This window comes from Asterias rubens, chromosome 9 (assembly GCF_902459465.1).
Source record: "Asterias rubens chromosome 9, eAstRub1.3, whole genome shotgun sequence".
Lineage (NCBI taxonomy): Eukaryota > Metazoa > Echinodermata > Asteroidea > Forcipulatida > Asteriidae > Asterias > Asterias rubens.
This window is the reverse complement of record NC_047070.1, coordinates 2,936,940-2,950,131: the sequence shown is the minus strand read 5'-3', so window position 1 is coordinate 2,950,131 and position 13,192 is coordinate 2,936,940. Positions and strand designations below refer to the sequence as shown.

General features: G+C 37.3%; 1 protein-coding gene across 1 annotated transcript in view; it reads left to right on the top strand.

The window, feature by feature from the left end:
• The window catches only part of LOC117294663 (cGMP-specific 3',5'-cyclic phosphodiesterase-like), a 146,675-nt gene that overhangs the window by 23,852 nt on the left and 109,631 nt on the right, over window positions 1-13,192 (top strand). Inside the window, exon 2 of the mRNA XM_033777168.1 lies at window positions 8,814-8,972. Within this exon, the coding sequence (XP_033633059.1) occupies window positions 8,814-8,972 (159 nt within the window). The remainder of the gene's footprint in view (window positions 1-8,813; window positions 8,973-13,192) is intronic.

The following is a 13,192-nucleotide window of genomic DNA, read 5'->3' as shown; positions in this document are numbered from 1 at the left end:
AAAATAAATAAATAATGAAATAAAATAGTAGCCCTTGAAATTTATTGCATACATTAAACTTTCATAGCTGCTCATTCATTGCTTGAATATTTGGGGGAAACAACAAGCCGCAGGGCCTGTGGCTCAACTTTTTTACTGGACCGGGGCCCAATTTCATGGCTCTGCTTACCATAAGCACAGAATCGGCGCAGGGAATTCTGTGCTTTTACAGCAAGTGTATTTCACGGGTTAGAGGCGAATACTAGGAACTCTATATGCTTACAAGGCTCGCATAGAAATTTGGCACTTGCACGCAAGCAGGGAATGGTTATCGTAAGCGCACAGTTCAGCGGTAAGCAGAGCCATGAAATTGGCCCAGTATTGTTTCTACAAGACGATATTCAAAATGACAAAAAAATCGTCCAGCAAAAGCTAAAAGTTGGTGTATCTCAACATACGCATAAAATAACAAACCTGTGAAAATTTGAGCTCAATTGTTCGTCAAAGTTGCGAGATAATAATGACAGAAACAAAAACACTTGTCATACGCAGTTGTGTGCATTTAGATGGTTGATTTCGAGACCTCGAATTCTAAATATGAGGTCTTGAAATCAAATTCGTGGAAAATTACTTCTTTCTTGAAAACTGCGTCAGTTCAGAGGGAGCCGTTTCTCACAATGTTTTATACTACCAACCTCTCCCCATTACTTGTATACAAAGTAAGGTTTTATGCTAATAATTATTTTGAGTATTTACCAATAGTGTCCACTGCCTTTAAGAAGATTTACCCCAGTTACATGTATGGGTACGAAGTATATATTTCATTACTCAATGGAATTGAAAGATATTTGAACATAACTTCTTTCCGTTCAAGAAATAACACGTGAGTTTACTTTACTAGCCTGATGCTTAAATCACTGGCCTCAGGTTCGAATTTCATAGCGCTGCTTAGCGGTAAATTTTGTGTGTACTGTGCGATATTCATTTCGTAGCCCTGCTAAACGTAAGCACAGGAAGAGGCATGCTAACCTTGTAGTGCTTACCACACAAAAATAAATGATGTCACTATGCAATTCCATGGTAAACGCACAATATGGCCGCCAAATTTTTCTGCTAACCTGTGAATTACGCTTGCAACTTAGCACGGAAATTTGCTTACTGTTAAGCAGCGCTATGAAATTGGGCCCAAGTCTGCAGCCCAGTGTAAAATTCAAGCCCTAATAAGTTTTCCCAAACAAAAGTGGTAAGAGAAGCTTTAAAAAAAATGAGTGAACTATTTTGGGCAGTTTTTAATGTATTTGTAATTTAATGCCAATAAATCCTTGTGTTGACTCTTTCTGCTGGCTAGAATTACAGGGAGCATGCGGAGGCTATGGTCTTCATTGCCCTGGTCTTGGCCTGGCTGCCCCTTTGCAAAAATGAAAATGGCCTTTTGCCCCCTCGAAGATGAAATTCCAGGCCTGTTTTTAATATGTAATCCACAAAAAAAGATTCGTCCAGGAGGAAATTAAAATACAGTGCAGAGGAAAATAAGTTGTCATGGAGGGTGTGGAGATATAGCTGTAGAGAGAAGAGTTAGATGTAGAATCAGGTCTTGCCTGCGCTGTTGGTGGTTAATGACAGCTCTACATGTGATGAGACATGCAGTGAATTACACTAGCGAGGTACCCAGAGAGTTAAAAAAAAAAAAGTCTCTGCAAAGAGCGATGAAATAACCGCTATCAGTAGGGGCCTTGGAATGCTATCATCCTGTGCTCTATATGAGTGAATTCATTACGGGGTTTATTTCCAAGAGTTGGCGTTGTGGTTACAAAGCTGTGAGTTTTACAGCTGTCCAAACATGCATCGTGAAGGTTTTCTTTTTCCTTTTTGCTCACCATGCACGCGACTGCAAATGTTGCCTGTGATTGGAGTGAGCGACGCTCAAATTTTAAGGGATATGACATCACATATCTAAATGCACCTCCATATAGGTCTTGTGCAAAAAAAAACCTACAACGACCAGACTTAACTGTTACGTGGCGAAGGCTTAGAACATGGTAAAGTGGAAACCCTAGAGCTGAGCTCGGAATTGGTTAAGCTTTACTTAATTTAGTTTGTGTAGTTTATAAATGTTAAAGTGATATTATCCTAGTGGTTTGTCTGATGGCCTTATTGTAATGTGAGTCTTCAGATTTGGTTTGTGGTGGTGGATTCATTTGAAGATATTTTGTGGGTAAAAGAAAATGCCATTTGTACCTATTGAGAAAATGTTTAGTGGGTGGATGAAATTTCAATAGACCATACATTGTAAGCCTAAAGCAGTGAATGATAGTGTGTTTAGTGGTGTAACGGGAAGTGGGGGGGCTGAGAGGGGGACAAAGACAGAACCCTTAAACCCCAAAAATCAGATTGAATGGTTTTGTACATTTTAAAATTACCTCCCCTGTTTATGTCTATCCCCCTCCCATATAAGATTTGTTTTAAAAGAAGAAATGTGTATTTAAGAAGACTGTTGGTTTATGTTTCAAGTGTGCACTGCATGTAAACATCAGTATCCAGTGATTCTAAAATGTTAATTAATCGAGGGTGGGGGAAGGCTGTTTTTTTATTTGTCCTACGTACCCATTACAAATACAGTCTAGTTGTTACACTAACGTAATATTAAAGGCAGTGGACACTATTGGTAATTACTGAAAATAATTATTAGCATAAAACCTTACTTGGTAATGAGATATGGGGAGAGGTTGATAGTATATAACATTGTGAGAAACGGCTCCCTCTGAAGTGACGTTAGTTTTCTAGAAAGAAGCAATTTTCTTACGAATTTGATTTGGAAACCTCAGGTTGATGTCTCGAAATCAAGCATCTGAAAGCACACATCTTGGTGTGACAAGGGTGTTTTTTCTTTCATTATTATCTCGCAACTTCCATGACTCAAATAATCACAGGTTGGTTATTTTATGAATGTGTTGAGATACACCAAGTGAGAAGACTTGTCTTTGACAATTACCAATAGTGTCCAGTGTCTTTAAAACATTGCGTTCAAGATAGTTACACCACCACTTTTTTGTGTATAAACTAATATAATGGAGCGATCGTTTTTCATGTACATGGTGTCATCACAAGCCCAACTGGAGAGAGGTACAAATATAGTCGTAGTCAAGTGAACATTAATTGATGTGCTGGTTTTTTTTTATGCACAGTTGGCCGAAATGAAATCGTGTCTGGTGTTGGCTGGTGTCTCTTTTGTGATGAGTCTGCTGGAGCGAGTACGTGCTTGTCACTACGCCAGACAGGATTTTAATCAGATCATAATTTGTTCCTGTAAATCGCGATACTGAGACGTAGGCAGTAACCCTCAGCCTGGTTTGAGGTTTAGAATTTTAAAGGCCGTTTGATTTTCAAACGAATGTAGAAGGGGAAAAAAGACAAGTCTTTTTTTTTTCGTGACGAAGCATTAGTTTGTCTCAAAATTTAGACTTATTGAATGCAAGCTTGGGTGCTAAGTTGTAAATTAAAACATAACCAAGTAAATAGTTGGTATTGTTTTAAATATATATTTTTTTTTAAATATTAGTAAAATGATATGTTTAATGTTTTATGCTGTCCTCCAGTATAATTTTTGGGGGTCAGTTTTATAACATCAGCTGAATTTTCTATTTTGATCAAAATCAAAAAACAATTTTGACTGATCTCCTTGTATCAAAAATACAAATCCACAAATCCTTTCAAGAATAACCATGACCACTGACGTACGCCAGAACTATTTTCAGCCGACTAATTATTCAATTCAATCGCCCCCAAAGGGACTGTTTTTTTTTTAAAAGACAGAGAAAAAACCTCTCAAGAAGAATGCTTGATGACTGACGGAATCTATTTAAATTCCCCCTGCTGGTGAATATTAAAGGCAGGGTGTACGGCTCGATTGTTTCAGTCATTGCCAGGTGCCAAGAGCTGTATGTCTGTGTCCTTCACTCTGTTTACCCTGTATAACAGGTGACTATTAAATATTCATGGGATGCTGCGTCTCGGACCGCCTATAGTCACTCATGGAATCTGTAGCAATTTTTAAGATGGATTGATTCTTGCTCTTTATGTGTATGACTAAAAGCAAAGATGATGACAGTTTCTTCGATAGAATTTTTCATTTTTGTTCATCTGAAATGAAATTTCTGTTTTAAATAATCCAATTAGAGCTGGTGCCTGCAGATCTGTGTGAAAAGTTAACAAGATTTTCTTTGTGTGATCAAATTTAATCGTGGTTTAAAGGCACTGGACACCTTTGGTAATTGTCAAAGACCAGTCTCTCACTAGGTGTATCTCAACATATATGCATAAAATAACAAACCTGTGATTTTTTTTTACTCAATTGGTCGTCAAAATTGCTAGATAATAATGAAAGATACAATACCCTTGTCACACGAAGTTGTATGCTTTTATAGATGCTTGATTTTGAGACTTCAAAATCAAATTCTGAGGTCTCAAAATCAAATTTGTGGAAAATGTACGAAAACTAAGATACTTCAGAGGGAGCCGTTCATCACAATGTTTTATACTATCAATAGCTCTCCATTACTCATTACCAAGTAAGGTTTTATGCTAATAATTGTTTTGAGTAATTACCAATAGTGTCCAGTGCTTTTACAGTTTTGAATTAAGAGAAACACTTAATTGAGTGAAATGAGTTCAAGGTCCGCGAATAATTTGGGAGTTTTATTTTTGTACCACACTTGTTTGACAATAGAAAGACCAACGGAGTTTTGACATTGTTGTTTTACTCAAACAAAACAAAACATGTACATGTAATGGACCGTGGACTCACTCACACCCAGCACTTGCAAATGCTCTTAAACATGACACCAAGGAGAAAGGCATTTCTCAACAACAATATTTTGTTTGCTTTTACAGAGGGTTGCTAGGTTACCAGGCAGTGCCGAAGTGGTCTCACAATTATCGGCAAGAGAGGTTGACTTAATTGCATTTGATTGAAACGCATACATTACAGAAATGCTACACATGTTCAACTTTCTCATCAAAAATCTCCCAGCTTATGACTTTGGATTTGTTTAGATTTGTTGTTTTTCTTCCTGCCCAGGGAACAACTACTATATTTGTATGTGTATGTGTTATTTTTGTTTTTATATTTGGCTTTTTTTCCAGTATGTATTATTGAGATATTATATTTACAAACATTTTTAAAGATGATTTTCCCCATTAAGGGAACTCGGCAAACAGATATAACAGATATAATACCAAGCTGGCAACAGCCAATCTCTCTAATACAAACAATGGTTTTACATAATTATGAATTACACAAATCAAGAAGTTGTGATTTAGTAGCAATACTTAGTCTAGTCATTGTGAAATCAGCAGTTAGCCGTGGGGATTCGAACCCATAACCTTGTAATTGCAAGTCCTGCAGTCTAACCACTGGACCACTGTGACCATGATAGAGCTGGTTTTGTCTGTCTATTTACCGTAACAGTTATAATTATAAACATTTCTAATGCCCCTTGTCTGTCATAAATGACACTTCTGGCACCAAATTATCAAATCTGGTCGAGCTTGTTTAGAATAATTTGATGAGATGAAGCAGAGTACAACACCTTGAAAGGGACATTGGCGCATATTGCTTCTAGACCATGTATCCCTTTTTTTCCTGGTCCGATCGGCAGCAAATTGCGCCACAGCACCTTGTAAAACATTACATGGTGCTATCAGAATTAGGTCTCATAATTCAAAACGTAGTCCCACATCTTGCAGGAAATACTGTATAATAATAATAATAATAATAATAATGCATTATCTATCTAGTGTACAAGACCCTATTCCGAGGTGCAGAACAAAAAAACAATACATACAACAAAAAAGAAATGTAGAACATAATACAAAAATATACAATGAATAATCTACTGTCAAGACATGTAATGAGCTAAGTGTAAGAGGATTTAAATAAATGAGTTTTAAGCAAGTTTTTAAACAATGTTATTAGGTAAAGCGTTCCAAAGTTTAGGAGCACAAGCGGAAAAGGAACGATCGCCATATGATGAGGAAGTTCTAGGAATAGTTAAAAGGGACTTAGCAGAAGAACGAAGAGTGCGAGAGGGGGCATAAGGTACAAGGAGATTTGCAATATAAGACGGAGTCAAGCCAAACTGAGATTTAAATGCAATAAGTAGAATTTTGAATTGAATTCGTTGTCGAATGGGTAGCCAGTGAAGTTCCTGCAATATAGGTGTAATATGATCATGTTTTTTAGACTTTGTTAAAACACGAGCGGCAGCATTTTGTAAAAGTTGTAGTTTGTGGAGCTGGTGTTCGGTAACTCCGTATAATAGGGAATTACCATTGTCAAGGCGAGAAGTGACCAAAGAATGAATGATAGTAGCAGCAGTTTTATGTGATAAGGTTTTTCGAATGGTATTAACAGTTCTTAAGTAATAGTATGTCGATTGACAGATTCTGCTGACATGTTTATCCATGGATAGTGTGTTATCAAAAATAACTCCCAAATTACGCCCACAAGGTGAGGCATGAATAGAGGCACTGTCAACATGGATGTTATGATTAATGATTTTATGGCGTTGATGTTTGGGAGTTATAATGAGAAATTAAGTTTTATCATCATTTAGTTTTAGCTTGTTAATTGTCATCCACGACTTAATCTCAGATATGCAGGCTTCAGGCTTCGGCACACTGGCGAGCCGATTCCTCACTATTGGGTTTGTTTAAATCAAATGGTAAATAGAGCTGTGTGTCATCTGTATAGGCATGTACCCGCAAGCCATGTTTACGAGCAATATTGGCAATTGGGCCAGCATAGATTGTAAAAAGCAACGGCCCCAGAACTGATCCTTGGGGCACGCCGTAAGGGAGTGGATCAAAGTCAGACAGGACACCAGCAATGTTCACTGACTGGGTCCTGTTACTGAGATATGATTGTAGCCACTTCAGCGCCAGGAGCGTCACTGGGTGACGGACATGTGCGCTATATAAGAAGCCACAATTATTATTATTATTATTATTATTATTATAATTATTATAAATGCACTGGGTTCTTTTACGCCCATTACACAGCACATGGGATGAAGAAGAAGAACAATGGTAAAAGTGTCTTGCTTAAAGGGAAGGTCATTCTTGCTTAAAGGGAAGGTCATGCATTTGTAAATCACTCTAAAAAATTAATGGCAAAATACTTACAAGTATAAAGCATTTTGAGAACACTTAGAAATAATGCGGTTATTGTAAAAAAATGTTATGCCCCAAAAATTGTAATCTGAGAAATGTTGACTGTTAGTAACGTTTCTCAGGGCAGTAGTCTGTAGTTGACACATTTCTATTTAGTAGTCATCGTAGGTGTGGTTATTTGCAAAGTATGAAATTTGTCATACTTTTATTTGCCAATTAGTCGGAAATGAAAACAGTTGGAACTATGCAAATCAACTGTTTCCAAGGTTACTCCTTTGATGCTGTAGTTATATATTGAGGTTATTATATTTAATAAGTAAAATTTACACCGTGACTCTCCTATACCAAGGATATTGTCCTCATATTATATGTAAATTACTACCTACTTGCTTACTACCGAGCAACAAATTTACATGTACAAAAACCAAGGACAATGGTCAATTAAACAAATCATTAATGTTACAAAAACTATCGGGTGTTACGGTCTAGAAATTTTAAATGGTCGATGAATTGTTGTATTATTCACAACAGACTTGTCGTCTGAAGCTTGCTTGATTGATCGAGTGAGGAGCTTTTTATGATCAGTCATTGAATAGTACAATTTCAGACAAACCGCATCCAGAAATGGTTTGCCTTTATTGGACAGGCATAAATGTTGTTATCAAATAATTTGATTGCAGATAACAGGCCGGGAATTCTATCTTTGAGAGGGCACGGTCATTTTCATTTTGCAGAAGGCGCTTCTGTGGGAAATTCTTTAAGTCTAGAGGGGAAGTTTTGAAAGGGAACCAATACCAAGAACAGGGCAACAGAGGCCATGTGATCTGTGGTCTACGTGTAACTCCAAGCCTGTAATAATGGCGGAAGACGGTTCTGGCAGTCGAGTAGTCACTGTCTATATGACGTGTTTCCTTTTCCTCGTTTCCTTTGAAACAGAATCTCCAGCTGAATCCTGAATTTCAAAAGTCAACTAATCTAGTAATATTCCAAGTTGCTATTTGAAAACTTATCCATTTTTTTACCCCCCTAATACTTTTGAGTTTTGTTTTGGTATTAATTTTGTTTTTCTTCTTATTCTTAGTGAGTCCTGTGGGAAGCAATCCCATAAGCTACTTAGGTGTGATTTGAACCAACAACCAATTGTAGAACGCCTTAAAGGATTTGGGTTCTTTTTCAAAATGTCCATAGATTTACATTAAACTTACAGGGTTTGAAGATAATGATAGTGGAAAGCTTCCCTTCAAATATTACTTACTGAGGTGCTGTAGTTTTTGAGAAACGAGTAAAACAATGTCATGAAAATACGTTTGTAAATGATTAAAATAATTTTCGTCTCATGAGACGAAAATTCATTTCATGACATTGTTTTACTCATTTCCCTAAAACTACAGCACCTCAGCACGTAGTATTTTCAGGGAAGCTTTTTTACTATCATTATCTTCAAACTGTGTCAGTTTAGTGTAAATCTGTGGACATTGTGTTTTTTGTCCTACAAAAGTTACATACACCCTTTAATGCTACACCACCAATTATCTCTTATTGTGTTTGTTATAAATGATTTAAATTTGCCAAAACTAGTTAATGGCTTGAAATTTCAACCCTAGCAGAGTCTTTATCGAATTATCGATGGTTTAAACTTGTTATATGTATTTTCTTCTGAATAGGATCCTCGCTTTAATCCAGAAGTTGACAAGCGAACTGGCTACCGCACTTACAGTATTCTGTGTATGCCAATCATCAACCACGATGGAGAGGTGATCGGAGTGGCTCAAGTCATCAACAAGGTCTCAGGATCTCATGAGTTTACCAACAAAGATGAAGAGGTATGTACCTTTAAGAAATTATCGGAATAGGGCGGGGCCAACCCCGCCCTTTTTATTCAGGCATGGGGAGGAGTGGGGGCCACCAATTTATTTTCTCTTGATGCAAGATGAGGAGGTTGGGACCTTTAAGAGTGGGGTGGTGCCAGCCGCACCCTTTTTTCAGGCATGGTGAGAAGTGGGGGCCACAAGTTGATTTTCTCTAAATCCAATGTTTTTAAAACAACAAACCAGTTTGCACAGCAAACCTTTCATTGGTGCCTTTAGCTCCTGAAGGTTTACACAGTAAGGCCTTCATGGAATGATTTCCCTTGTAGCACATCACAAAATGCTACACAAACAAAGTAGCAGTTGCTACTCCCATTGTTTTAGAATTTAGTGTGCACCAAAATGTGTTCATTTCACAATGCAAAATTGCTAAATGGAATCATTCCATGTTCTAGTTCTTTCACTTTCTGACTTGACAAAAAAGTTTGTGTCTTTATTTGACCACCATTACTGAGAGCTTACAAAAGACCAAGTTTTAAACTGTATACGTTAAACAAAAATTGTTTTGATATTGATCTAACTGTTTGAGATTGCAAAAGTGCTGAATGAAATCATTCTGTTTTTTTACTCTTTTTACTATGGGTCTTGTCAACAAAGGTTTTGTCATTATTTTCAAAAGACCATGTTTACAAGGATTTTTTTTCAGAACTCACTGTTGAGTGTTAAAAAATTAATTGAAGTGCTTCCTGTAAGTGATACAAAAATTATTTAAATATTGTGTCCTAATGCACGAGTGTTTTTTTGTTGTTTGTCTGTGCAGTTTGACTTTCTTTTGGTCTGGGCCTTAATCTTCAGTTACGCGGTGCCCGTATATTGGAGATAGTTTTGCACGTATACTCAGACTTAGTTAGTAAAATAAGAGCTATCATCGAACATTCGTACGTGCCTACTGGGCTGTCGAGGCGAACTCATTCCAGATGCCAGAATTGATTCCCAATCTTGGCTTTCTAAAATATTTCTCTCAGATTTCCCCCTTAATCCTCTGTCTGCAGACAACAAATCAGTACTTTTTCCCCCCCAAACGTAAACTATTTTCAATCCGAAAAAAATATATCATCTGGATTCAGATGGGTTCTTGTGATGCCCATAAAGAATATTCACCGCCCTTGAAATATGCAAATTGAAAAATGCAAATTTGTTTGAATTGATGTTCTAGTGAATACCCGCCGTGAATGCGATTATTAAGACACATTTTTTTGATCCCCTATAAATAATAGAGTTTTAGATTTCAATTAGTCATGCAATTTTTCACACTGCATGATATTCCATTATTGGTATTTAATATGCGGCACTGTGAGGACTTGTTAGGCCACAAGGCCTACCAAGCACTCCATGCCGAGTGATTGATAACATACCTGCCCTGAACATGAGTCCCATCCCGTGAGGTGAGCTTACTCGTTGGCAAGACTCTTTTGGGAGCTACAGCAAGAGCAGGCCAGGAACCCCGGGCGACCCAGGGTCTCTTGGCCAGATTATAGGGACCCTCATTTTGATTGAATGCACCCGCAGACAGGCAAAGCCATCTTGGATGTCGGCCAGCTCATTAAGAAACATAATCGCCAAAGTTTGAAAGCAGTCAGTTCTGTTTAAAGTTGACTTTGATGTAGAGTCGGATGAAACATTTTTGGATCACGACCAAATTGTGTGCCCATATTGGTTCACCGGAAATTCATTGACTTGTAATAGACCAAGCCTGGAATTTTATCTTTGAGAGGGCAAGGTCTTTTTTATATTGCAAAGGGTACTTGAAATTGTAAAGTCTATGGGAAACTTTAGAAAGGGCACCACGGCCAAAACCAGAGGCAACAGAAGCCATGGCCTCAATGGTATCGGTGTAGTTTCAGGCCTGCTAGACATCTACTTATAAAATTGTGTCTTGAAATCCTCCTTACAGTGCACCATATTGCATCCATGTCCTGTCATTACAGCCTCTCGTTTGTTTTGGTCGTCTAGTGGCGGATGATTTCTACTTAGGCCTAATACAAAAAGTGTCTAAGATGCATCAATGCTCCTTATACATCGGGCGAATAAACACTTAAACCTAAGGTAATGCATCCATACTTAAAGCAATCTGTAGATGTCATCTTGGGCAAATACTGAAAATACGTTAGTTTTTTTTAATATGAGTTCTTAAGAGAAGTTGACATTTTGCGATGTTGAAACTCTGTTTGGTTTGACTAAAAAACGTCAATGTGTGAAGCTTGCAAATGTCCTTGAATTCCTAAGTAGTTGTAATAAGATATTACTTTCCTAGTTTCTTAAGTAGAGTTTGATGACATAGTCTGGGAAGAGATGCTATCGATGCTTGGGTCTCCTCATTCTTAAAGACACACTCCTGTCGTTGTGCTCCTCCTAAAGCTAAACGCTCCAGTGATAGTAATTAGTAGAAGAACAGAATCAAAGAAGGATAAACAGTGTGTTGAGTCAAAATGTTGAAGTAATGGTTAAAGGCAGTGGACACTTGGTGACAAAAAAATTATTAGCATTTAAAACCTTACTTGGTGACGAGTAATGGGGAGATGTTGATAGTATAAAACATTGTGAGAAACGGCTCCCTCTGAAGTAATGTAATTTTGGAGAAAGAAGTAATTTTCCACTAATTTGATTTCGAGACCTCAGATTTAGAATTTGAGGTCTCGAAATCAAGCATCTGAAAGCACACAACTTCGTGCGACAAGGGTGTTTTTTCCTTTCATTATTATCTCCCAACTTCTATGACCGATTGAGCTCAAATTTTCACAGGTTTGTTATTTTATGCATATGTTGAGATACACCAACTGTGAAGGCTAGTCTTTGACAATTACCATTAGTGTCCAGTGTCTTTAATGTAAGTTTGAGCAATGGAAAGGGATTTTGTTTTACTACATTCATGTTGTAGACTCAATGAAAACCCCAAACTCAGTTAACTTTGATTGCATCATTTTTTTTTTTAACCTCCAAGGTACAGTGTGCGATTAATAAATTTCAAGTTATACATGTAAACCAAGCGGGAAACTAAATGGATAAATTTTTATACTTTGAGGATGGTGAACATAATTTTGTATAACTAGAGCAGGATTTAGGCCAAAGAGCAGATCCTGCCCTCATCAAGTTTTCTTAGTTCGTCTTCAAATCATTTATTGAATTGACATACTATGATCCAAACATACTAGCGATCCTTGTAGCCTTCATGGCTTCTCTCCATCAGAAATCAAATATTTTTAATGAACTTATGGAAATTAAGTCGGTTGAGAGTGCATCTTTAAACGATGACACTGAGCTGGACAGTCCTTCATTGGTGCCGCTGCCGCAGAACGAATTCATTGTATCATCTTGAAGCAGCCAAAGCTTGATTGCACCTGCTCCGTAAATGCCCCCGTCTTTGTTTGCAGCTCCCCACCCGAGAGCTGGTCCGTAATTGAACAATCTCTTGATGAAGAGGATTCGGACTGCATTCAGCAGCTGGGATAGGGAAGGATTAATATGCAATTGACAAAACTCATTTTCTCTCATTTGGCGTGTGCTACCTTTCCCTAATAATGCATAAGAAAATGTGGAGAAAGAAGACAGGAAGATGTTTGCATCCGCGGTAAACTGAAATTGAGTCAGAATGGTCAAGTCTTTTATCTCCCAAAACATATAGTGTATTCAATGGTGATTCAAGCATTGGGGGATCATTCAGTACAGGTTCAATAGATGTGATAACGGAGTAGCTAGATGGTTCGTAAAGGGACAAGGATTATTTTTTTTTACAAATTTTGTTCCCTCAAATTATCATTTCGTTCCCGCAAAATATTATTTTGTGCCTTTGAAATATTATTTAGCCCCCAGGAAACAAAACAATACTGCAGGTATTTGATGGGAAAAAAATATTATTTTTGAGGGAACAAATAATATTTTAAGGAAACATAGAAATGTTTTGACATTAGAAACAAGCTGAAAACTCGTGAAAATTGGAAGTCTGTGAAAAACTATTCTGAAGGTAAAATGAACAGAATGTAAATAAGCAAGAATGAGGTTTGGGGCCGCGGAATTGGACACGGTATTAACCTTATCCCGTGTGAGAAAACCCCCCAGAAATAAAGTCATGTGGATTAGGTATCAGTGTAATCAACAAAGAATGAGGAAACATACATTAACATCCACTGCAGTTATTTGAAATGCTTGAAGTTAGCTCAAATGGATCTTTGATTACA